Source organism: Kogia breviceps, chromosome 16 (assembly GCF_026419965.1).
Source record: "Kogia breviceps isolate mKogBre1 chromosome 16, mKogBre1 haplotype 1, whole genome shotgun sequence".
In the NCBI taxonomy this organism is placed as follows: Eukaryota; Metazoa; Chordata; class Mammalia; order Artiodactyla; family Physeteridae; genus Kogia; species Kogia breviceps.
Genome location: NC_081325.1, coordinates 4,983,934 through 5,009,879, shown reverse-complemented (window position 1 = coordinate 5,009,879; position 25,946 = coordinate 4,983,934). Strand labels below are relative to the sequence as shown.

Here is a 25,946-nt window from a genome sequence, read left to right as displayed (position 1 = left end):
TACAACTTTTTAAAAGCTACTTACGTCCAAAGAATCCTCCTTCAGTAGGATAAGGGCCATGTTCTGTGACACCAACCGGCAGGAATAGCCTAGAACAAAAGAAGGAGAAACATACATGAATTTACCATCTCCGCCAGGAACTCACCACATTCAAGGTCCCCTGAATTCAGCCTCCCTTCCTGTGCCTTCCTTACCACCATGTTTAGCCTGCGGGCTCACACAGAGGAATTGAGCAAAGAGCGTGGCGAGGAAAAGTTTACGCGGACTCTGACTTTTGCAGACACAGCCCTAGTAGCACTGCTCGGGAGGGTCTTCATAACTAATGGCTGAAATCAATACTCATCAATCTTCTGCGGATTTTCCTTATCCTTGCTATCCTTGTATTAGGATGAGCTTTGGGTTCTCTAAAATACCAGCAAACGCTTTAGGGAGACAAATGGAACCCACGGAGCTCCTCAACCAGCATAAACGTGCCGACTGTGATATCAAGGTCCCGCACTTGCTTTTTAAAAATGCAGGTAGGGGCTTCCCTGGTGGCGCAGTGGTTGAAAGTCCGCCTGCCGATGCAGTGGACGCGGGTTCGTGCCCCGGTCTGGGAGGATCTCACGTGCCGCGGGGCGGCTGGGCCCGTGAGCCGTGGCCGCTGCGCCTGCGCGTCCGGAGCCTGTGCTCCGCAACGGGAGGGGCCGCAACGGTGAGAGGCCCGCGTACCACCAAAAAAAAATAAAAATAAAAAATAAAAAAATAAAAAGGCAGGTAATTCTCACAGCAGGCTGCTAAGGAAGCCTATGATACCCAGAGAGTCACTTTTCCCGCGAAAGCTCAAAGCAACCCCCATTTCAAGAATTAAATCTGAGGCAAGAGTATCCCAATGCTAATTCTTAACAATTCCCATTATACTTTTAGACAATGGTATCTCTGTAGGTTAATTTAAGCAAGATACTCTTTTCCACTTTTCCTCCCGGACGGCAAACGTATTTTCTATGAAGCTCTTTCCTACTCAGACTTTGCAGCACACGCGTGACAGCTGGAGATGCCTGGTGACACGACGACCAAGGTTAAGAGCCTCTCCGGACTCTTCCCCTTCTCCCCACACTCTGGGGAGGGGGAGGCGGCGGCCCCAGCCAGCCCCAAGTCCAGGGGTGTCTGTCAGGGCCCTGGGCTCTCTTTCACATCACCCTCCACCACCTTGGTGCCCCTAAAGAGAGCTGCCATCAACACGTGCTTTTCACCAACCTCCATCTTAATTTATCTCATTGAGAAAAGTCAAGGAAACAGTCCTTCCACCTAGACAAGCGGTCCTTACAACGATCATGGACCAACGATCACAGAAACAGGGAACACGTCATCGGCATAACGAACGTCAACCTTCAAAACAAGGACGCGGGTGACCATCTCGAGGAAGGGCCTTAACCAATGCTTAGGCAACAGGAGTCTGGCTTCTCCTCCGCAGAAGAGCCAAAACGCCCTTTCCCACAGATGCTATATTTAACTAGAAAAGGAGACAAGCGTAACTAGTGGACAAGTCACAGAACTGCTGTATTTATGTGCTCAATTCTACCCAGAAGGCCCTCTTTTCATCCTCAAGAAACCCTAATAACAGGCACAAAACAGAACTCAAGACAGACAACAATTAAGATGAGAAAAACCTTGGGGTATTTTTGGGGGGTAGAAAATAAATATTTTTGTTTATTTTGGAATGTACGAAGTATACCCTTCACGATGAGTGTCATTTGAGAGGACTATTATACACTACCTGAGGACACAGATTTTAAAGCACAAAATTACGACTTTTCCTCTATCTGTCATTTTCCTAAAGCAATACCTTGAAGATCTATTCCAGGCAGTTAACGAGAGTTAATCTGAAGGGAATGAGATAATTTTGCTGGTTAAAACCTCACGTATCATTTGAAAAGCGAAAACAACTGAACAGTTTAAAGTCACAAGACCACGTGGGCGAATACCTGTTCAACCTCTAAGAGGAAAACTACGGGGTGAGGACACACAGCACAATTTTCCACACATTTTCAAACTTGTTCAAGTCTGTATTTTAACAATAGTGATGAGTAGAAATGAGAGTTTCCCAGAATGCCACTGAAAATTCTGAACTTTGTTTCCCACTAAAAATCTCTTACAAATATATTCTTCCTTTCTATAAATTCTTAGATTAAGTGCAGAAGAGAGGTCAATATTTTATTTTCATTTGCAAACAGGGATATTGGAGCTTTAATCATTTTTCTTCCCTTGCCCCAGAAACTTCCAGCAACTTCACGCAATAGAGACTGTTACAAATTTAGTATGACTCACACAAAAGGATTTGCTGGTAGTTCTTGATATGAAAAACGGTTGCAGAAGCAAGCTGAAATGTTTAAGCCATCGCTTCCCGCTTGATTTTATATTTTGCAATTTAAGTAAAATGCCACTTGACAACTGAAGCTGCATAAAGATATTACGGAAACACTCAAAGTATTCTTCTACCCATTGCAAGGGAGAGGGTAACAAATAGAACCACTGACACTTTCATGAATTTAAATAACAAAACTCAAGGTTTCTGAGAAGAAACAGGTTCTTTTTTTTTTTTTTTAGTTTGGAAAACGAAGCAAGAGTTTGCTTAATTATCACACAGAACACTTGGCTCTAGACAGACCATGGAAGTTTAACACAGTTAAATGTGACTTAGCTAACATGGCAAATTAAATTATGTCAATCCAAGTTTGGTGTGCTTGATTTCTAATGTTTTTGGATAAAATGAGATCAGCTCCTGGAGAACAGCCAGCTATGAAATGTCAATCCACACTTGTAAATTGTGGTCTATTTCTTTAATCTCACACTCTAACAAGATGATCATAAAATGACTGAGAAGGGAACCTCTGGGATTTCACTTTTTACTACGGCTGAAGTTAACAGCACACCACAAAAGTGTTTAGTCTTTCTACTACCTGAGCCTAATCAACAAAGAAATTAAAATATTACAGCGCCTGTGGTACTTAGAGCAGGACTTGATTTTAAGAAAATAAAATCATCATTCACACTAGAAAACGGGACCAAACCAAAGCTCTCTCGGAACTCGCAATCAGCGTCTTTTTTCTGAGGTAAGCACATATTGTCGAAGCTATCCCAACCTAGGTTTCTTCGGAGACACTTTTGGAAGGGTCACCAACAACTGATTCGTAACTAACCGTATACCTAGGATCCATCCAATTACCCCTCAGTGGGATTCAACTTGGTTCCACACCCTCAACAGGTGTGCTGTTGGTTGTAAAGCATTTCAGGGAGAATCTGGTCACTCGGTATTTGGGAGTAAGTGTATGAAACACACTGTCAGACGTCAGGAATGGAACCCTTCCTCTGCTCCGGGCTCCATCAGGGGTGCTCCGAGCAGAATCCCTCCCCATCTGAGAAGCAGGATATCGAGGACCCGTGCACAGAACCACACCTGGGCACCCTTCCCTCCAGACCCTCAGATGCTCTTCTCAGAAAGGCTCCGTCACAGGTAGGAACATGCGGCCTCAGGCTTCACCTCGTGACCTTTCCCCAGACCAGGCCATCCTGACTCATGCTATTCTCATTCTTTGTGTATTTGTCTGAAACAAATTCTTGAGGTTCAAGATTTAAACCTATCTCATCCGCAAAGCCTTCCCTGATCTTTTTGACGCCTATCTTTCCTTCTGAGAACTGAATTATCACGTGTCAGGGTCACATGCCCAGATTCTCAGCACTCACACCTGTGTGGCCCTGGCTAAGTCACTTGGTATCTCTGGGCCTCGGTTCTATCTTTAAAAGGGGATAATGCCTCTCTCAGAGGGAATATTAAACCTACCTGAAGGACTTAGCAGTAATATGACAAATGCTGTGCTAACATTTAATGAGTAACTATTACTAACGCCAGCCACACCCAGCATGTACACTGCACAACTGGTAGTTTCTCATCTATTTTATGCCTGAGTTCGTCTCATAATTAACTCAGTCCCCAATAAGGGAACATAAGTGCCCCAAGCCTACAGGGGAGGATCTGGCAACAACAGAGCTGCAGGTAGTCGAGAAATCACACACCTGATTTTTCTGTGAACATCACTGGGGCTGTGGCCGTGTTCCCCCAGCCCCACCCGAGAACGGGACTTGTCTCCCTGCCAATGGGCAAGAGCAAGTCCCCATTTACTCACTGTCAGAAATTAAACTTCTAAGACTATAGAAGTGATTTAAAGGTATCAAATCATGGGTAACAAAACATGGGGGAGAGGCGGCCAAATTCCAACTCAGATGGTTCAGTGAAAGCGATTCCCAACGAGATGACTCTAAAATGGAACGTGTCCTCGGATTTTGTTCTCACTCGTCCTATCTCTGTTAGAAAAAAAATTACAGACTCTGGAAACTTCACATCTACTTTCCAAGTATGTAAGAGATGCTTTATCCAGTCACAGTAAGGAAGTGGAGACTACATGATTCACAAAGGCTGTACAGCTGAAATTTCCCTTTAGACTAGTTGACGCCCAATTTTGAAGCTAAAAAAGAAGACTTCCAACTCCTGGAAACGCAGCGCAGCAAGCGTGGCGCAGCAGGGTCCTGGCATCGGGTCAGTTCCAAAGGACCTCAAAGCCACACGCAGGACGGCTGCATCTACCTAACACTCATAGGGGCTCATAACAGACACAAATATCCTGGAACCTAATTTGATGAAGTACTTATTTTCAAGGTATGAACTAAAAGTTACACTTTAAATTCTCAAACTGTGATAGATGATGGATGGGTGGATAGATGGATGGATGGGAGGAAAGATGGATGGATGGGAGATTAGGTGATGGATGGGAGGATAAGGGATGGATGCAGGGAGGACAGGTGATGGATGGAGGGAGGATAGATGGATGGACAGATGATAGATAAATGAGAGAGCGAGCAAATACTAAAGACAGCCAACAGCACCAAACACCTCTAAAGGGAAATACTGCCAGTTAAAACTGTAAAGGGTCAACAATCATAAGACATCCCAACTCTGGAGGTGGTGAAATATGAAAACAAGGTGTCTTAGAATGGATGAAATCTCGTACCCTTCTCCAGGGTTTTCTAACTCAAATTTCAGAGAGGGTTTCCGTGAAAGCTTCATGGATCTGTTTAAAATGAGCCCTGCGCCAGGAGTGATTGGCCCCGAGACCCAGTATGAACTAGCTTCATCATTAAGTGGGGCGTGCCCTTATAAACCCTGAATGTCCCCCGGCCCCCCGCACTCTAAGACTGTTGACATGTGAAGACCAAAGACAGCGTAGGGAAAGCACTCCCAGCACCGTGCCCAGCATTCAGCACTCCTCTCCTTATTTCACGGAGAAGTCAAACTACTAGACACTTGATCTGCTTCCCAAATACCTTCCGGGTACCCTAGTGTGCACATGGAATGCACTAAAATGTACACAATATCCAGTCCATATTGTGGGAGACAGACCAATAACGGTCCATATCACAGAACGTATGAGGAATATGGGACTAGAACACGGGCTTACAACCCTCCTGAATCTGGAGCATGACCTCGGGCTGCTCAAAGCCGTCACCAGTGGTCTGACGAGGACGAGGACAAGTCTAACACCACGTCTAGAGGTCTACACTGCATCCTCAACAGACGCCCCGATTCAGCGGTACACAGACACAATGGAACGTTACTCAGCCATAAAAAAAGAATGATATGATGCCATCTGCAGCAACATGGATGGACCTAGAGATTACCATACTAAGTGAAGTCAGACAGAGACAACAAAGACCATATGATGTCGCTTATATGTGGAATCTAAAATATGACACAAATGAACTTACTTACAAAACAGAAACAGACTCACAGACATAGAAAACAAACTTATGGTCACCAAAGGGGAAAGGGAGGAGAGATAAATTAGGAGTTTGGGATTAGCAGATACACACACTATATATAGTGCTATGTATAAAAGAAACAACAAGGTCCTACTGTAGAGCACAGGGAGCTATAGTCAAAATCTTACAATAAACCATAATGGAAAAGAATATGAAAAAAAATATGTACATATAACTGAATCACTTTGCTGTACACCTGACACTAACACGATATTGTAAATTAACAATACTTCAATTTAAAAATAAGATAAAATAAAGAAAAGAATTTTTATAACATCTTTATTACAGTATAATTGTTTCACAATGGTGTGTTAGTTTCTGCAGTAAAACAAAGTGTGTCAGCTATATATATACATATATCCCCATATCCCCTCCCTCTTGCGTCTCCCTCCCACTTCCCCTATTCCACTGCTCTACCTGGACACAAAGCATCGAGCTGATCTCCCTGTGCTATACGGCTGCTTCCCACTAGCTATCTATTTTACATGTGGTAGTGTATATATGTCCATGCCACTCTCTCACTTCGTCCCAGCTTACCCTTCCCCGTCCCTATGTCCTCAAGTCATTCCCTACATCTGGGTCTTTATTCCTGTCCTGCCCCTAGGTTCTTCAAAACCATTTTTTAAAAAAATTCCATATATATGTGTTAGCATACGGTATTTGTTTTTCTCTTTCTGACTTACTTCACCCTGTATGACAGACTCTAGGTCCATCCACCTCCCTACAAATAACTCAATTTTGTTTCTTTTTATGGCTGAGTAATATTCCATTGTATATATGTGCCACATCTTCTTCATCCATTCATCTGTCGATGGACACTTAGGTTGCTTCCATGTCCTGGCTACTGTAAATAGAGCTGCAGTGAACACTGTGGTACATGACTCTTTTTGAATTATGGTTTTCTCAGGGTATATGCCCTGTAATAGGATTACTGGGTCATACGGTAGTTCTATTTTTAGTTTTTTAAGGAACCTCCATACTGTTCTCCATAGTGGCTCTATCAATTTACATTCCCACCAGCAGTCCAAGGGGGTTCCCTTTTCTCCACACCCTCTCCAGCATTTATTGCTTGTGGATTTTCTGGTGATGGCCATTCTGACTGGTGTGAGGTGATACCTCATTGTGGTTTTGATTTGCATTTCTCTAATGATTAGTGATGTTGAGCATCTTCTCATATGTTTGTTGGCATTCTACATATCTTCTTTGGAGAAATGCCTATTAAGGTCTTCTGCCCATTTTTGGATTGGATTGTTTGTTTTTTTGATAATGAGCTGCATGAGCTACTTGTATATTTTGGAGATTAATCCTTTTCAGTTGCTTTGTTTGCAAATATTTTCTCCCATTCTGAGGGTTATCTTTTTGTCTTGTGTATGGTTTCCTTTGCTGTGCAGAAGCTTTTAAGTTTCATTAGGTCCCATTTGTTTATTTTTGTTTTTATTTCCATTTCTCTAGGAGGTGGGTCAAAAAGGATCTTGCTGTGATTTATGTCATAGAGTGTTCTGCCTACATCTTCCCCTAAGAGTTTGATGGTGTCTGGCCTTACATTTAGGTCTTTAATCCACTGAGTTTATTTTTGTGTATGGTGTTCGGGAGTGTTCTAATTTCATTCTTGTACATGTAAGCTGTCCACAGTTTTCCCAGCACCACTTATTGAAGAGGCTCTCTTTTCTCCACTGTATACTCTTGCCTCCTTTATCAAAGATAAGGTGCCCATATGTGCGTGGGTTTATCTCCGGGTTTTCTATCCTGTTCCATTGATCTCTATTTCTGTTTCTGTGCCAGCATCATACTGTCTTGATTACTGTAGCTTTGTAGTATAGTCTGAAGTCCGGGAGCCTGATTCCTCCAGCTCCATTTTTTCTTTCTCCAGATTGCTTTGGCTATTCGGGGTCTTTTGTGTCTCCATACAAATTGTGAAAATTTTTGTTGTAATTCTGTGAAAAATGCCATTGGTAGTTTGATAGGGATAGCAATGAATGTGTAGATTGCTTTGGGTAGTATAGTCATTTTCACAATGTTGATTCTTCCAATCCAAGAACATGGTATATCTCTCCATCTGTTGGTATCATCTTTAATTTCTTTCATCAGTGTCTTATAGTTTTCTGCATACAGGTCTTTTACCTCCTTAGGTAGGTTTATTCCTAGGTATTTTATTCTTTTTGTTGCAGCGGTAAATGGGAGTGTTTCCTTAATTTCTCCTTCAGATTTTTCATTGTTAGTGTATAGGAATGCAAGAGATTTCTGTGCATTAATTTTGTATCCTACTACTTTACCAAATTCACTGATTAGCTCTAGTAGTCTTCTGGTAGAATCTTTAGGATTTTCTGTGTATAATATCATGTCATCTGCAAACAGTGACAGTTTTACTTCTTCTTTTCCAATGTGGATTAGAATGTTTTTTAAAAGGTCAATTTTAAAATACCTAATGGATATGAGTGCTTCTGAAACCATAACTACAAACACTGCTACACCTCCTTTGAAAAAAGCACAAAATAATATAGCTGTTAATGGAAAAAACTGGACAGGTATCAATCACCTTGTCGGGTTCAGACAAGTCTCACTGCAGCAACGACTAACACCTTCCTTCGGGAATAATAAGCCATTCGTGTTTTCTGGGTTGATTTTGGGAACTCTGCTTTCACTTGTGTTTACCTGAACTTGGCTAGACCCTGATAGATGCAGGTGTGACACAAGGACAGGGGGACAGGGGCAGGGCAGGTGCAGCATCACTGCTCTCAATGCTTTCTGTGCCCTCTGTGAACAAGAGCCGTGATCAATAGCAGGTGTTTTAGACCAAATTTACATGAGAAATACCCGAAGGGCTGATGAATATACATAGAAAGAGACATTCCACCAAAAGCAAAGGTATTATCCTTCATCTATAAAAATGTTGCTGACATCACCAAAGGGCTGTAAGCAATGGGTTTTTATTATCTAGTAGTAGTGACAAGTCTACGCAGAAACATCACCACACTTTTCTCCAAAGATATGTGTTTAGGAAACAACAGGTACAACATCTACATCCAATCCTTCAGAGACTGTTTCTGAATCACATGTCAGTCTCTGGAGACTTTAATCTCACTTGTGTGGGAGTCCAAAAGGACTACAGTCTTGATAAGAAATGATTAAGTGGCTTTTTTGTCTATTAAAAAAAAAAGAGGAAACCCACCCCAGACAGTAGGCATTGTCTATAACTGAGGTTCTCTGAGAGTCGGGGCTGATTCAGAAGACGAGATTGAAGGAAAGGGCTCCACTGGAACCAGTCGATCGTGATCCAAGGAGACTCCTCTGAATAGGACACCAGTCACTCAACTTCAGATGTTCTTTCTGTATGTTTCTTCCTGCAGTGAGCTGTGACATGGACTCTATTCCCATCAACACATGATAAGTCATGTGACCCTTATTCATTTTATCACCTATGCACCAGAGCTTGTGACACAAGGGTGACAGAAGTCCTAGATAATTTTAAAGCAATTCAAACAAACAAAATTAGATTTTTTGGGATTTCCCTGGTGGCACAGTGGTTAAGAATCTGCCTGCCAATGCAGGAGACACGGGTTCGAGTCCTGGTCCGGGAAGATCCCACATGCCACGGAGCAATTAAGCCCGTGCGCCACAACTACTGAGCCTGTGGCTCTGGAGCCCACGAGCCACAATTACTGAGCCTGTGTGCCACCACTACTGAAGCCTGTGTGCCTAGAGCCTGTGCTCCACAACAAGAGAAGCCACCGCAATGGGAAGCCCATGCAGTGCAATGAAGAATAGCTCTTGCTCACCGCAACTAGAGAAAGCCCACGCGCAGCAACGAAGACCCAATGCAACCAAAAATAAAAATAATAAATAAATTTTTTTAATTAGATATTTTAAAAAAATTAGTAGTTTCACAAGTCCTTTTCAAACTAAAAACATGCTACTTTAACACTCATGAAGTAATTTGGGCTTAAATTCCCTTTCTTCAATTTTCATTTCTGCCATGCTTAGCAGGCAGAGGTCGCCAACCCAGATGGGGAAGGGAAAGGTTCCAGCCTATTAGAAAAACCTATGAACTGGTAAAAAACATTATAATAGCTATAACTATATAAAATGATAATATTTAAACTTAATGAAAACATGCTTAGACTCTGAGACTAAGTTTCTGTGAAGAAAAGCAATAAGAAAATCAAACTCTCATCAACTCTTGAATTCCCTGGCCTCTGTAAGTATGCTTAATACTTTTCAGGAAGGTGTCATAGTTTTACTGTTTATAACGGGCAGATAATGCTCATAAGAGCATCTAAAACTTTTCTCGGTCTTGTGAATGAAGAATTCTATAAAATACTTCTGTCGCTGTATCTGAGGAGCCCTTAGGCACCTCTATAAGACGGTTCAAAAACGTAATACAAAAATCAGTGTTGGGAAATGATTCTTTAAATGAATTACCTAGGGCTTCCCTGGTGGCGCCGTGGTTGAGAGCCCGCCTGCCGATGCAGGGGACACGGGTTCGTGCCCCGGTCCGGGAGGATCCCACGTGCCGCGGAGCGGCTGGGCCCGTGAGCCGTGGCCGCTGCGCCTGCGCGTCCGGAGCCTGTGCTCCGCAACCGGAGAGGCCACAACAGTGAGAGGCCCGTGTACCGCAAAAAAAAATAATAATAATAAATGAATTACCTATGTTAATTGCAGTTTCTTGTTTGTCGCCCGTCAACACCCATATTTTAATTTCTGCCTTCAACAGAGTTGCTATGGTTTCTGGCACGCCTGCCTGAAGACGATCTTCTATGGCTGTGGCTCCAAGCAGCAGCAAATTCTAAATTAAAACACAGCTTCCATTAAAGATGGGGACACACGTAAGAGCAGCACGAATGACGAAACTCTTGACCAAAGAAAGGCACTCAAAGTGTTCTGAGACAGTGACCTCACTTCCTCCACGTTAAACCTTTGTCTGCAGATAATTAATGACAGTCACATGTGTGGCATCTCAAAACCATCCACGGGGCTAGAACCCCTCCACACACACGGGCCAGCACATGCCATCTCCTTCTGGGTACACGGGCACCGGGGGACAGAAACCACCTGGCAGCAGAGCACACGGGTGAGTCATCCTGGGGACACTAAGAGGACTGAGGCTTCTCTCTCACTCCACTCATGAGCCAAGGGCCGTGGTACAGTTAACACACGAGAAAAGATGATTCAGTGAGCAAAAGGGCCAACTACCTCGCGAGTGCCCACCCCTGGCCGGGGGACGCACAGACATCGCACCTATTTAATTGCTTTATGATTCTCAAAGTAATTGTGGAATTTCCAGGGAAGCAGGGTAAATGAACGTTTGACGTCACTTGCATCCATACCCAAATTCCATTAAAATGACAAACAAGGGGGAGAAAGCACAGGGGAATTTTTTTAAAAATCAATAAAATAAAGGAATGAGAAAAGCAAGCAAGCAATGACTTCAAAGCTACTGGAACTGGCAGATGGATGGACCGGTGGTTGCTGACATGAAACAGAAAAAGCTGAAATCCAGCTCCCAGAGTCGAGGGACTCAACCCGTGGGAAGCTACCTCACGTCTTGGGAGAAACTGAAATAACAACAAAATTACGCAGGCAGCGTGAAGCGGCAATGGCAAAGCTCAAACAGTATTAGGACAGGAAGTGTGAAGACATTTAGTAGGTACGATGTCCAGCCAGCCCAGGCATTCTGACTGCTCAGGAAACTCAACAGGGCCAGCTCACATCGTTAAACATCATCTTGGGCAAACCCAGAATGTCGCCGATGCTGCTTTTGACCTGATACTTCTTAAGACGTGAATGCTTAGCAGAGGGTGGCTAGACCTGTCTGAGAGCTCATAAAACCTGAGTGTTTCTTAAAGCAAAGAAACGATTAGAAGATAATGGTGAGTGAAGATACTTAAAATATCAGAGAACATCACTATATAGCCAGAAGATTTCTTTCCGCACCAAAACTTTTTAGCTCATTAGGTGTCACTGGGCACGTGATGTAACGCCTCTACCACGTGCAATTACCTTCTCGATGATCTCGTAACACTCTTCCAGCCGCTGAGCTCTGTCCTTCAAGATGGTGCTGGCTTCTTGGTAGACTTTGAGCCACTCTGCATAATCACTCTCCGAGAGGTCAGCGTAAGCCACACAGAGGGTCCGCAAGCCTGCAAAACAGTGCCGGCGTCTCCCAGTGAGGGCCCTAGTGACGGGCAAGCTGGGTGCCTTACCCCCAGGGGACCCCGCGTGCGCAGAAAATGAAAGAAACCATCCGCTTTATAGGTCACTCTAAGTCAACGTGCACACACTCAAGAAGAATTGAAAAGCAACCTTATTTTAATATAAACCACCGCTTCGATAGATGTTACAGAACAGGAGAAGCCATGAGACCGAACTTCTCACAGCAGAGAAGGACAGAAGCCGTGCTCAACCCACGCACACATGAGCAGGGACCAGCCAGGAGGCAAGACGGGAAGTGCGTTTCAAGACAGCAATAAAGGCCCAGTGTGCTACCACGTGAAAGACACAGGCTTTCAAGGAGCCGGGCTCGTGTGTGCGTGTGTGTCCCTGTGTGCACGTGTCTCTGCGTGTGTCCCTGTGTGCATGTGTTCCTATGTGTGCACGTGTGTTCCCTGGTGGGCACGTGTGTCCCTGCGTGTGCACAGACGTGGATACATGCGGCCAGAGAGGCTCAGGAAGGCGACGAGGCAGCAGCCGGCACTCAAGTTCTCACCACATCCACGTGCAGGGGAGCCTGACATGAGTGCTGTTTAAAGCCCTTCTGAGGACTCCCTTCCTGTTCCCCACGGGTTCAGCGGATTATTCTTGCCTGGAGTCAAGGGTAAGCCAGCGTTCATAAGGGAAACGAGGGAGGGCCTGGGAAACGAGGCGAGTTTTCCGAGAAAGGAGTGCAAATCTGGAGGGTGATTCTGCACAGCATCGTGGGTTGGCCTGCCCCCCTGCATCCCTCCGGTTAAGGGTTAGCGGATGACGTCTAGGTAACAGAGCAGTCGGTCTACAGCCACGACTCTCGTCACTGCCACCGGTGCAGAGGGTGGGTTGGCACTAGAGAACGACCCGCCTTTGAGGCAAGCCAAGTGCGGCACAAAAATGACACGCGAACATGAAGGCTCTCACCCGAGTGCCCCCTGAAAGCACAACTCCAAGCGCAGAAATAACGCTGCCAAATGCCCCTCACCTTCCGTGGCAAAATACTCCAGATGGCACAGTGTTTCCTCCATGTATTTTGAATCTTTAGAAAGTCTCTCAAAAATCACGTTATCCTGTAAAACAGGGAAACACCGTGACTGGCAAACCTTAGTTAGGTCAGCTGGCGCTCCAGCGCTGCAAGGCCAGCTCTGTTTTCGTGGTGTTGATCCAGCGCACACCTGGGTGGGCGAGGGGGAACACAGCTCCCGGCTGGATTCGGTCGTGAGCTTTGGAAAACAAACTGGGGATGGGTATGTGTGCACACAGACACGCCAGGGGGGGGACCCTCGGTGTCAGGAGAAGGAACAACCAGGGACACGACGGGGCCCGACGTTCACCTAGATTTGCAAAGCTCACACCAGACTCTGTCAACGCCCTCTGCAGAAGTGGGAAGCGTAAAACACACACCCTCAATTGCCGAAGTGGACTCTCCCTTCCCGACGCTGCAGGAGCTCCCACCCAGGGAGGGCACGACCCACCCCTGCACAGAACCCGGCTCAGCTGAGAACACACGGTGCGGACAGCTCATCACCTGAGCACTATTTCCATGACCCCACAGGCAGGGCCGGAGGATTGCAGGCTATGGATCATGCATCCAATATGTGATAAATGGCAGTTGCAGGCCCCCCCAAATCTAAGAAATTTAGTTTGGTTTGGGGGAGGCAGGTTTGAGGAGAATTAAATCCTATAAAAAATTAAATGCGCCCCTGCAGCATTTCCTGTTGACCCTGGTCTGTGGCTGCCCCCTTTCCTCTGTACCTCACACCGACCCTTTCTGGCCTCGCTGTGGTTCTCAGAACACAGTGGCGAATAAACCACCAAAAAGGTAAGAAAGAGTCTCATATGAGAACAGAATCTAACATAATTATCTCATCTTTCCCAATATAATCTGGACCTTGGTGAGTCCAGATCGGATGCCTTAGAACGCACACACGTTACTCACTTTTTAAAAAGCTCTGATCACTGTCCTCAAATACTTCTTCCTCCCACAACTGGTAAAGACAAGTAAGATTTCCACCGAATCGCTGATCCTGGTGTAGCCTCATACTTTCCGACGCAGTCTCAAAACATGAGCTTAGTAACGGGCTTTCCCTCAACACATAAGACCACAGTTTGACAGAATGTACTTCTGTAGGTCAGGCTCATAAACAGTAGCATCTTCCCTTAAAGATTTAGATTCGATGACCAGGAGGCAGACGGGACAAAAAGCCTGACGTAGGAAATGACCGGAGGGGGCAGTGACAACAGACCACAAATGGACACTACCTCAGACCCGCCACCCAGTCTCTGCAGTGAATGAAAACTAAACCACGAATATCGAGAAGAGCTGCTACAGAAAAAAAATACACATCAGAGTCCTTCAAAGATCATAGGTCGATACAACTGACTGAATCTTCCAAAGTCACCACACGAGGATAGAAAACAGGAATCAGAATTCACACTCTACAGATTCTGCAGGACCCGGCCAGCTACTGTTTCTGAAACCAACTACCGATGAACTGCAAGCTTTCCACTGACCTCCTTGCCACGCTGGCTTGAACCCCCATCATCTTCAGGGGGCTTTTACCACTAAGTCAGCGTCAGGCTGACTGAAAGAGCCTTTCAACCCTGGGCGACCGTGAAGGATGCTGAGAACAGCAGTCAGGGAAGCAGCAGGGGTCCCTGGCGTGCAGACCCCAGCCAGTACTTACAGCCCCTTTACAATAGAGTCGAAGCTGTCCTGAAGGGGTTCGCACAATTACAGACATTCTTTTTCTGTCGCTGTAGGGTAAAAACAAAAAGGAAAGAAAACTGTCATTGGTCTGTTTTATAGGACCACATCCTGTGATTAAACACCAAACGACCCAAAAGGGGGTCTGGCGGGCCCCCAAACGGCCAAGCTCCGTCTTCCGTCCTTTGTCCTCAAAGTCAGACTTTAACTGTGTGTCTCCTACTCTTTTGCATAAACTTATTCCTTTCCCTGCCGTGGAAACTCACTAGCACAGCTCTTGACGGAAGAGACAGAAACGTAGAATTTGGGCGCCTTACTCTGTCTAATTGGCTCCTGACAATACTGTGTCCACATACTTTTATTTCACAACTCAAAAACGTTCAGTTACCTGCCAGTAAGTAGCACAGTGCAAGATCCAGTATAAACCCACTTCACTCAAAAGCAACTCACCGTATCCTCTTGTGACTGAGGTGGAAAGAAATGATGAATTCCCAGGACCCCCAGACTTAGCGCTGAGGTCCCTTGATGGCTCCCTCCCCAGCTGCGGCCCCGAGCACATCCACAGGCACCTCCTTCCTCATCTTTCAAAGGGACCCGCCCTCAGTCACTGACCCATTTCTCGCCCATCTATATGCGTACAGGAAGTCCCCTCCATAAGAACGGGTTCCCTTTTGAGAGAGCGTGTTCTTATGTAAGTCCGACAAAGTTAGCCTAAGTACCTGACTGACACGGTCGGCTAAACAGTACCACCCTGTAATGGGTTTATAATACTTTTCACACAAGTAATACATAAAGAACAAACACAAAAAATAAAGAAAACGTTTTCAATCTTACAGACACACGAACTAACTTACTGGACACGCGGATGCACGTTCGTGTCTTCGAAAGCTCGCAACTTGAAGTCTGTATGTAGGGGACTTACTGTGTGTATATGCAGACAGAGAGATCGAGAGGGACAGTTTATTTCAAGTGCACAAAAGAGAAACATACCTAGAAAACTCCAGGACATTAAGGATTCCAAATGTCTCCTCCTGTCCCATCTAGAGGAAGAAAAACAGGCTCTTACCTGAAGTGCAAAGTATTAAAATCTCAAAACCACCAGCCCCCCAGTCATACACCCCTCTATACATGCCTCTCCCCAATCCCTCCCCTCCTGTGCCCTCCCTCTCCCGCTCTCCCTCCCTCCATCCGTCCCCCCTGCAGACGCCTTCCACCAAGTACTGGCTTTCCCGTCAGTCTGGTGGGACCATAGCGCCCCCTCCTGGTGGAAGCGTCTCCTTCTCCTCCGGCGAGAGTGGCTGTCACAGTAGCTGATGACAGAGTAACTTCCAAGACATACAAATAAAGGACACAAGCTACACAGGTCCATCCGAAACCCGGGGCCAGTTACGCTTCCGAATCCGGAATTTTACACATCTCGCAGAAGTATGTGCGCACACCGTATGCCACTACATCCCCGGGGGCCAGGCACTACACCCTGTAACGCAATGCACTGATTTTCTGCGCCAAGATGCACAGTTCTCCCCACCAAGTGAGATTCATAAAGAACAGAAGTGGCTGCACGGAAGTTCCATTAGGTTTCCCTACCAAATGTCCACACCCCGAATTTAGGCAATTCATCAAATGTCTTTTTTCCTCGGGTTCTTCAAAGTTGGAACGGCAATATTCTTCAATTTTCTCCAGAAGGTTCCAGACTATGTGTGCACAATTTGCAAACTTTTTAATCTAATCTGCCCTTTGCCTTGTCCCCTGGGTCTGAGAGAAATAATAACGGAAGGAACACAGAGATCCCCAAGTGGGGGGCTGACACACACAAAGCACTGGGAAGTCACACCGTCCCCTCCACAATGCCCCGCTCCTTCGCTTCCTAAAACACAGTGAATGGGCCACTTAACCCAGCCCCCGTCAGCCTTTACCCCCTTCTCTCTGCAAGACCCAGTTCCCTTTCGCCTCAGCCTGGCCCAGCTTTGCCAGGTCCCCTCACGGCCCCCAGAGACTGAATGATGATCAGTAAAGCCACTTCTTTTTTTTTTTTTTTTTTTTTTTTTTTACAGTATGCACTCTGGCATCTGATTTTTTTTTTCCTAGGCCTTTATTGAATTTGTTACAATATTGCTTCTGTTCTTTTTATGTTTTGTTTTTTGTTTTGGCCATGAGACACGTGGGATCTTAGCTCCCTGACCAGGGATCGAACCCACTCCCCCTGCACTGGAGGCAAAGTCTTAACCACTGAACCGCCAGGGAAGTCCCAAGCCACTTCTTGTAAGTGGCGGGAAACCACCTCGAGGACTTGTGACTTGAGGATTCGCCGGTATTCACGGTTGAATAGGATTTTTAAAGTTACTGTTACTTATAAATCTTATCTAATCACATAGTCTATTTACTCCATCGCCCCTGCCGACCCCCGTGGCTGCACTACAGAGAAATACAGCAGCACCCATACACCTGAAACCTGGCCGTGAAGGCCAAAATCTCCTGCAAGTGGAGGTGAAGACGACACCATGGGTGAGAAGCTTCCATGAAGGAAACTCTATATTGTCAGTACATTGTCCCAACTTGTAGTGACTGTATGCTTCCCTAAGCTAAATTCCCTGTGTTGGCTGAAATCAAGTACAAATAGACATGCTCTGATCTCTGTACTCTGTAAAAAAAAAAGAAACCGAAAGTGCCAAGAAATGGACACTCTGTACACGGTATGATATTTTTTAGGTTTTGCACGTAAGTAAAAGAAAGAACAGACTGCCGCCAGGTCAGGGACAACATAGAGTTATTACACCAGACGGAAGTGAACTTCAAATGCCTTCAAGAGATCCAGGGATTTAAGGATGCAGAAGGCCAAGAGCTGTAAACAGCCGCGAGTCCTCCCCCAATTGAGGGCGGGAACAGCACGGGGCGGGCACCCGGGACTTGCCCTGAGACGCTCATCCACCGAGACAGCCGTGAGCACGACCCCTCCCCAACTGCTTAACACAGAAAACGCCCTTCCCACCCACCCACCCGTGTCCCTGAGGCCACCCCAAGGATCCCTACGTGACCTTATTCCCGATTTAAACTTTCTCTTCTCCCCAGATTTCTCCCTCTGGCTCCTTGAGAGGGAAACTCCAAAAAAATCATTAAATAATCTTCTTGATTTCAGGGGGGGGAAAAACCCATATTAAAAAAAAAAAAAAAAAAAAAGACCCTAAGTGCAACTCCCTCCCCTTCCAGCCCAGGAGACCAGAGCCAGTGACCGAGGGCTTCAGGGAGACAGACGCAGAACCAACAACCCCCAGGACAGGAGGCTGTGGAGCTTTTCCCAACAACTACAGGACCAAGAGCAGGCTTCCCGAGTTCTTTACTGCACGTTACTCCACATCAGTGGATGAAAACCTGCAGACAGCGCCTTTAAGAGAGAAAGATGTCACGAGAACAACACACGACACTGAGGCGACAGAAGCACACACGACATATCGATTCTCAACACACCTAGTTTCTCACAGAGAAAAAACAAACGAAAAACTCAGCTCTCATATGTACAATAGACGTGCTATTTCTAACATACAGTCTTCCCAAAAGCGGGTGACCGAGAGCCCCGGCGGTGCCCTGGGGTGTCACTTACGGCCTCTATGATGACAGAGTAGGGCGTTCTGGCTGTGAACACGAAGCCCAGCTTCCGAGCCCCTTTCACCAACGCAGCTTCGTCTGTCAATAAAGAATTGATGAGGCATTGAGCAGTCTCTGGGAAGGACAGGATTCTGTTTGGCACGTGTTATCTTTCACATGAACAATATCCACACCGGCGACAGAGGCCTGGCCTTTCGTGCGGTAAAGACCAAGGATCTAGAAGGCGCCCGCTTACTCTCCCCCCACCGGGACCCTGAAAGGAGCGCTTCCATCAGAGGAGAAGCCGCGGACCTGGCACTAGTTCCCCGGGCACTCTGCAGCCAGCGTGAGACCAGGGGCCACATAATCTCCGAACACCCGGGTCCCCAGAGAAGGGGCCAGCAGGGCACACCCAGCCAGAGGCCTCACCTGGGGAGGAGGCCTGGTAGATGATGTTGTCTCTGTCCTTCTCGGGGACCACGGTGTGGCACACGGCCAGGAGGGTGAGGAACTCCTGGATGCAGGGGGCTGTGGGCTGCAAACGGGAGGCGAGGTCACCCGCCTGTCGGGACACCACCGACGTACACCTGAGTCAGGTTCAAGGCACCCTCCCGCTTAGAATCCTGGATGCCTTCCTGCTCCCGCGAGAACAGAGGTCAGGAGCCCCAGCGTGGACCCCAGGCGCCCCAGGACCCAGCACCTGCTCGCCATCTGGCCCATCTCCTGCCATTCGCCGCCCCCCCCCACCCCGCCCCGCCAAGCCTGAACCCTCCACCAGCCACTCTGTCTACAGCTCTTCAGACAGAGCTCGTCCTCGCCCCCTGGCCCCTGGCCGTCCTCCACCTGCTGGCAGCCAGGCCCGCTATTCGCGCGTCCGCGGGGCTTCAACTCACCAGCTGCTTCATCGAGCAGCCTGTTGACACCCCGTCTTGGGACGCGGGGTCTCTCCCCCTACTACCTGGCAAGGTGTCTGATGTAAAAAGTAGGCCCTTAAACTGTCTGCTAAGTGGACGGGTCTCTTAGTTGACCAGTCGGCTGGTTCACAGTCTAAACCGTTTGCTGCTGTTCCTAAGACAACACTGGGATGCCGTGGGGCTGGCTCCTCTCACCTCCCCTGCTGCCTTGGCACCTAGTGATCTGCAGCAGGAAAACAAACTTCGGGAAACTAGACTCGGAGCCACCCGCCAAGGCTGTCACCCTGCTCGTTTCTCCTTGCCCCTCCGCCATCCCAACGCAATCCGACCAGTTCAGTCACCCACCCGCGTTATCGCCCTCCACCTAAATGCTATCTGAGGAAGCCTGAGTCCTCTTTCAGAAAGCAAGTCCTCACGGGCTGCCTGTGGCGTTCACAGCCTTAATGAAAACTACTCCTCTCCAGAGACGGTGCACCTTTCTCTGCGTGCTCCACCCTGGGAGCTGTGCCTGCCTCTACGATCGGATACAGGAACGGACAGTATCGGCGTCTGTGGCCATGACACAGAGCACGGCCTTCAGCAGCTCCCTCTGTGAGCTCTGGGACCACTTTGTCAGAATCACCAGGGCTGAGGCCCTGGATCCCAGCCCGGGAGCACGGGTGCCTTCCACACTCCCATCTCAGAGCCGCTGCTGGGAAAGTTTTAGCATAACAAATAGGGACTAACCGAAACAGAGAAAAGGAGACTTCCTCACTGAAAATTCAGAGAAAGCTTTACGTATATTCTGTCTCTTCACAAAATTTGGGAGAGATGAAGTTTTAATGTTGCTTGAGTTTACCTAATTTTAAAACTAAAATGTTTTTCAGAAAAGAGTCATATTAGGTCTCATTTATACAGGTTAAACTGGTTGTGAAATGCTTTGATCACTGAGTACTTTTCTAAGTCAGTGTTTTTCAGAATAATCTTTAGAACAAAAATGAATTCAGATGAACCAGCAATAAATCCTGGTCTGTTACAATAGTTCAGAACGTGACATCACAGTTAAGAAGTGAACAGACCAAGGTCCTGACTCTCATTTCTTCATCTGTTTGCCAGGTAACTCTTGGCCAAGTCAATCTTTCTATGCAACTAACTTCCCATCACCTCTCTGGGGTGACTGAGGTGCTAAAGGAAATATACTTCAAATGCCTAGCACATAGTAGGATGCTATAAATGCTACGTGTTGCTATATCTTACTTCTGTTCCCTAAACTATCCTAGCCAAAGGATACTGTACTTACTTTTCAAAATACATGACCTCTTAGATTGACAACTATGAAGAACTAGTATTGCAGAAACCTTACAAAGCAAAAGAAATCTGAAATGTTAGAGAATTCTACGGTAAGACTCATCTTGATCGTGATGTGCTACTTTATGACTTCACCACACATTTAATTTGGCTTTAAATTAAGTTGTGCAAAGAGTTCACCACAAATTGATCACACATCCCTAAAGCACTAACACTACATAAGTGAGGTCACATCTCTTCCCCAGATTCCAAAATGGCAACTTTCAATACATTACACATATACGTAAATGAAACTGCATCATAAGTTACTTAAAGTCCTAGAAGCGTGTATATGCTAATCCCAGTCTCCTAATTTATCACTTTGCCCCATGTTTCCTCTTTGGTAACCATAAATTTGATTTCGAGATCTGTGCGTCTGCTTCTGTTTTGTAAATAAGTTCATGTGTATCGCTTTTTATTAGATTCCACATATAAGTGGCACCATATATGTCTTTCTTTGCCTCACTTACTTCACTTAGTATGATAATCTCTACACACTACTATATATAAAAAAGATAACTAACAAGGACCTACTGTATAGCACAGGGAACTCTACTCAATACTCTGTAATGGGGCCTCCCTGGTGGCGCAGTGATTGAGAGTCCGCCTGCCGATGCAGGGGACGCGGGTTCGTGCCCCGGTCCAGGAGGATCCCACGTGCCGCGGAGCGGCTGGGCCCGTGAGCCGTGGCCGCTGAGGCTGCGCGTCCGGAGCCTGTGCTCCGCAACGGGAGGGGCCGCAACAGTGAGAGGCCCGCGTACCATAAAAAAAAAAAAAAAAAAACCACAAAAAAACCTCTGTAATGACCTACATGGGAAAAAAGAGTCTGAAAAAGAGTGGATACATGTATATGTGTAACCAATACACTCTGCTGTACATCTGAAACTAACATAACATACTGTAAATCCAGTGTACTCCAATAAATATATAAAAATAAAAAATAAAAGTTCTCGAAGCAAACGGCAGCCTTACATGATGATCCTCAATGTTCTTCAAGAGCCTGGGGTCATCAAAGTCACAGGAGTCACTAGGCGGAGGAGGTATCTGGCTGAAGAGAGAACAAAAGATACCTACTCAGCTCAAAAGTTCCTTCAAGATAACTCACACCTAGTAAGAATCTGTCTTCAGGAAGAACCACACCTAAAAAGCCTGTAGCTTTGTATTAAACTTTTAAAGATTTGAAACACTGGCTGGTTTCAAACCTCAAGGCAGTAAATCTGTAACTCGACTGTAAACAAAATACACATGGTCCCTGACTTACGATGCTTCGACTTAACAATTTTTTCAACTTTACGATGGTGCAAAACTGATATGCGTTCAGCAGAAACCGTACTTCGAACTTTGAATTCTCATCTTTCCCCAGGCTGGCGACACGTGGGACAACCCTCTCTCGTGATGCCGGGCGACACGCGCAGCCCCAGCCAGCCCCACCATCACGAGGGAGAACCACCCATGTACACGTACAACCACGCTGGACCCAGACGAGCACTCTGCTTGTCATTCTCAGCACAGTGTTCCATAAAGCACATAAGATACTCAATGCTTTACTACGAAATGGGCTGATACCGCCCAACGGTGGGCTAACGTTCAGTGTTCTGAGCACGCTGTAGGTAGGCTGTCCAGGCTGTGATGTTTGGTAGGTCTGGGGTATTAAACGCACTGTTGAATTCTGATCTTTTCAACTTACGATGGGCTTGTCAGGACATAACTCCACTGTAAGTGGAGGAGGATCTGTAGTTACAAGGAGAAGAAAGAGATGCAAGGATGAACACCATGACTGTCGTCATTTCTGTGGGTCCCTGCATCTACCGGGGAGAGCGCCCCAGAGTGCCTTCTCCAAGCATGTAAAATAAGAGGAATTGTGGCAATGTACCTATGCAGCCATTCATGGCCAGAGCATGTATGTGAAAGAGAAAAAGGGGGCAAATAATTACAAAAAAGGAAACGTGACATGACGGCTCTGCGCCGTCACACCGATGAGACGCAAAGGGCTGAGTACACTCCCTTCTTCGCCCCTTCCTGAAACCCTGTCTTCAGGACACAGACAAGGGAAGACAAGATGACAGCAGAGCTGATGTCAATCTGAATGCTGAATAGATATCAGAGTTTAGTGCAACAGAGGAAACAGAAACCAACAGCTTGCAAGGGGAAGCACCTAAAATGCAAGCTTCTGCCCCCAGCAGAACCCTGGTGAAAGCTGAGGACGTGGCAGCACGAGACACCTGTGAGATAAAGGGAAGGTGGAAAACAGGACAGGCTCCAAATCCACCTGACCAAGGCTCAGTCTGCAAGAAACCTCCCTCATCCCAGGCAGCCAGGCACCTGAACTTCTGCGCAATCCTCCAGAGAGCCTAAACCAGAGTAGCCCTGAACTCAGAAACACTGAGCACACAGGTGGATAGGATAGAGCATCCTCCCTAAACTGGAGTTTTAAGTGAAACACTGTATACATTGAAAGGTATGATCAACAACCCTCCGCCTCCACTCAACTCCCATAACAGCTTCAGCCAGATTTACAGCCCTTGGCAGGAAACTGGAGAGGTCTTCTTGCGAGAAGATGACTGATCGACTTAAAAGAAAGACACAGAGGTGCTAACATCAGAGATCCTCTAATAAAACAGTCCTGGCTGATCATTCCACAGGGAAGACAGACAGTCACCAACCACACTGTCCCCCCGACATACATGGCCCCAGCAATCATCATCTTTCTTAGTGTAAAAGTCTTAGCAGACAACACCACTAGTCTTAAAGGAAATGCAAATCAAAACCACAATTCACAGCCACTGGGATGGCTATTATATACATAAAAAAGACACATGCGATACCACTTCACAGCCATTGGGATGGCTACTATATATGTGAAAGACAAACAGAAATTAACAAGTGTTATGAGGATGTGGGAAAACTGTGCATTACCAGCAGGAATGTAAAATGGTAGAACTGCTATGAAAAATAGTTTGGTGGTTCCTCAAAAAGTTAAACATGGAATTACCACATGACCCAGCAATTCCACTTTCAGGTATAATCCCAAAATATATGAGCAGAAACTCAGAAACTCAGTACATCGGTGTTCACAGAAGCATTATTTACAATAGCCAAAACACGGAAATAACCCAAATGCCCATCAACAGATGAATTAATAAACAAAATGTGGTGTATACATATATGGAATATTACTCAGCCTTTAAAATGAAATTCTGATACATGCTACAACATGTATGGTACAACCCTGAAGATACTATGCTAAGAAGTGGAAATTGAGTGGATATATTAGACCGATAGCTGGATATTTTTGCTAAAGCCTTGTAGTACCACTGGGCTTTTAAAACCATATTCATGTTTCAATTTTATTCTGGTTCTCTCTTGAAATAACATATATGCAACTTTTATTTTCAAAATATTCAAGTGAGAAGTGACAATACAAAACTGTTCCAAAGCCTTTCCTACTAAAGTGTCAAGAACTGCTAAAATCTACTTACCAGAAATCATCTGATGATGGTTCCCTTGTCAATTCTGGAAAATGACTGACAGAGCGAGAGAAACAGAATGGTTACAAAACTGTGATCAAAAACACAGATATTCACACAAAGAACAAGCTCCATCATAGATCATATGTTTGGCCCCAAACAAGTCTTAGTAAATTCAAGAAGACTGAAATATCAAGCATCTTTTCCTATCACAAGGGTATGAAACTGGAACTCAATTACCAAAAAATGGAAGACTCACAAATATGTGCAGATTAGACAACATGTGACTGAGCAACCAATGGATCAATGAAGAAATCAAACATGTAATCAAAAAATACCTAGAGACAAATGAAAATGGAAATACAACATACCAAAACTTACAGGATGCAGCAAAAGCAGTTCTGAGAAGTCCATAGCAATAAATGCCTTCCTCAAGAAACAAAAAACAAAATCTCAAATAAACACCTAACATTATACCTAAAAGAACTATAAAAGAACAAATGAAACTCAAGAAGGAAGGAAATAAAGATTAATGCAGAAATAAATGAAATACTCAAAAGTCAATAGAAAAAAATAATAAACTATGAAACTAAAAGCTGGTTCTTCAAAGGTAAAAGTTAAGAACACTTGGGACTTCCCTAGTGGCTCAGTGGATAAGAATCCGCCTGCCAATGCAGGGGACACAGGTTTGAGCCCTGGTCCAGGAAGATTCCACATGCCGCGGAGCAATTAAGCCCATGTGCCACAACTGCTGAGCCTGCACTCTAGAGCCCGCAAGGCCTAGAGTCCGAGCTCCACAATGGGAGAAGCCACAGCAATGAGAAACCCGCGCACTGCAACAAACAGTAGCCCCCGCTCACCACAACTAGAGAAAGCCCGCGCGCAGCAATGAAGACCCAATGCAGCCAAAAATAAATAAGTAAATTTATATCTAGAAAAGAAAAATTTAAGAAACCTTTAGCTAGACTCACCAAGAAAAAAAAGAGAGGACTCAATCCTAAATGAAAGAGAAGACATTACAACTGACACCACAAAAATAAAAGGATCATAAGAAACTACTATGAACAATTATATGCCAACAAGTTTGACAGCCTAGAAGAAACAGATAAATTCCTAGTAACATACAACCTACCAAGACTGAATCATGAAGAAACAGAAAATCGGAACATACTGATTACTATTAAAGAGTCTGAATCAGTCATCAAAAACCTCCCAACAAAAGTCTGGGACCAGAAGCCTTCACTAGCAAATTCTACCAAACATTCAAAGAAGAATTAATACCAATCATTTTCAACCTCTTCCAAAAAACAGAAGAGGGGGGAACACTTCCAACTCATTCTACAAGGCCAGCATTGCCCTGATACCAGAACCAGAAAGACCACCACAAGAAAAGAAAACTACAGGTCAATATCCCTGAAGAACATAGATAGACACAAAAGTCCTCAGCAAGATATGAGCAAACCAAATTCAACAATACACTGAAAGGATCATACACAATGATAAAGTGGGATTTATTCCAGGGATGCAAGATTGATTTAATATCTGCAAATCATTATGACAACAGCACATTAATTAAATGAAGGATAAAATCATATAATCACCTCAACAGATGCAGAAAAATCATCTGATAAAATTCAACATTCATACATGATTTAAAAAAACACTCTCAGCAAAATGGGTACAGAGGGAAGGTACCGCAAAATAATAAAGACCATATATGACAAGCCCACAGTTAACATCATACTCAACAGTGAAAAACTGAAAGATTTTCCTCTAAGATCAGGAACAAGACAAAGATGCCCACTCTCGTTACATGTTTTTTCAACACAGTATTAGAAGTCCTAGACAGAGCAATTAGGCAAAAAAAAGAAGTAAAAGGCATCTAAATAGGAAAGAAGAAGTAAAACTGTCACT

General features: G+C 45.4%; 1 protein-coding gene across 6 annotated transcripts in view; it reads right to left on the bottom strand.

The window, feature by feature from the left end:
* Nucleotides 1-25,946, bottom strand: part of ATP8A2 (ATPase phospholipid transporting 8A2) — a 516,648-nt gene that overhangs the window by 360,623 nt on the left and 130,079 nt on the right. For 3 of the 6 annotated variants that reach the window (XM_067016712.1, XM_067016708.1, XM_067016710.1), the window contains 10 exons: nucleotides 24,045-24,089; nucleotides 21,538-21,613; nucleotides 18,755-18,860; nucleotides 18,342-18,424; nucleotides 15,734-15,783; nucleotides 14,724-14,793; nucleotides 13,022-13,106; nucleotides 11,851-11,990; nucleotides 10,498-10,636; nucleotides 25-89 (listed from right to left, as the gene is read on the bottom strand). In XM_067016712.1, the coding sequence (XP_066872813.1) occupies nucleotides 25-89; nucleotides 10,498-10,636; nucleotides 11,851-11,990; nucleotides 13,022-13,106; nucleotides 14,724-14,793; nucleotides 15,734-15,783; nucleotides 18,342-18,424; nucleotides 18,755-18,860; nucleotides 21,538-21,613; nucleotides 24,045-24,089 (859 nt within the window). Of the gene's footprint in view, nucleotides 1-24; nucleotides 90-10,497; nucleotides 10,637-11,850; nucleotides 11,991-13,021; nucleotides 13,107-14,723; nucleotides 14,794-15,733; nucleotides 15,784-18,341; nucleotides 18,425-18,754; nucleotides 18,888-21,537; nucleotides 21,614-24,044; nucleotides 24,090-25,946 lie in introns of all 6 variants that reach the window. The other 3 variants (XM_067016711.1, XM_067016707.1, XM_067016709.1) reach the window with 1 other exon arrangement.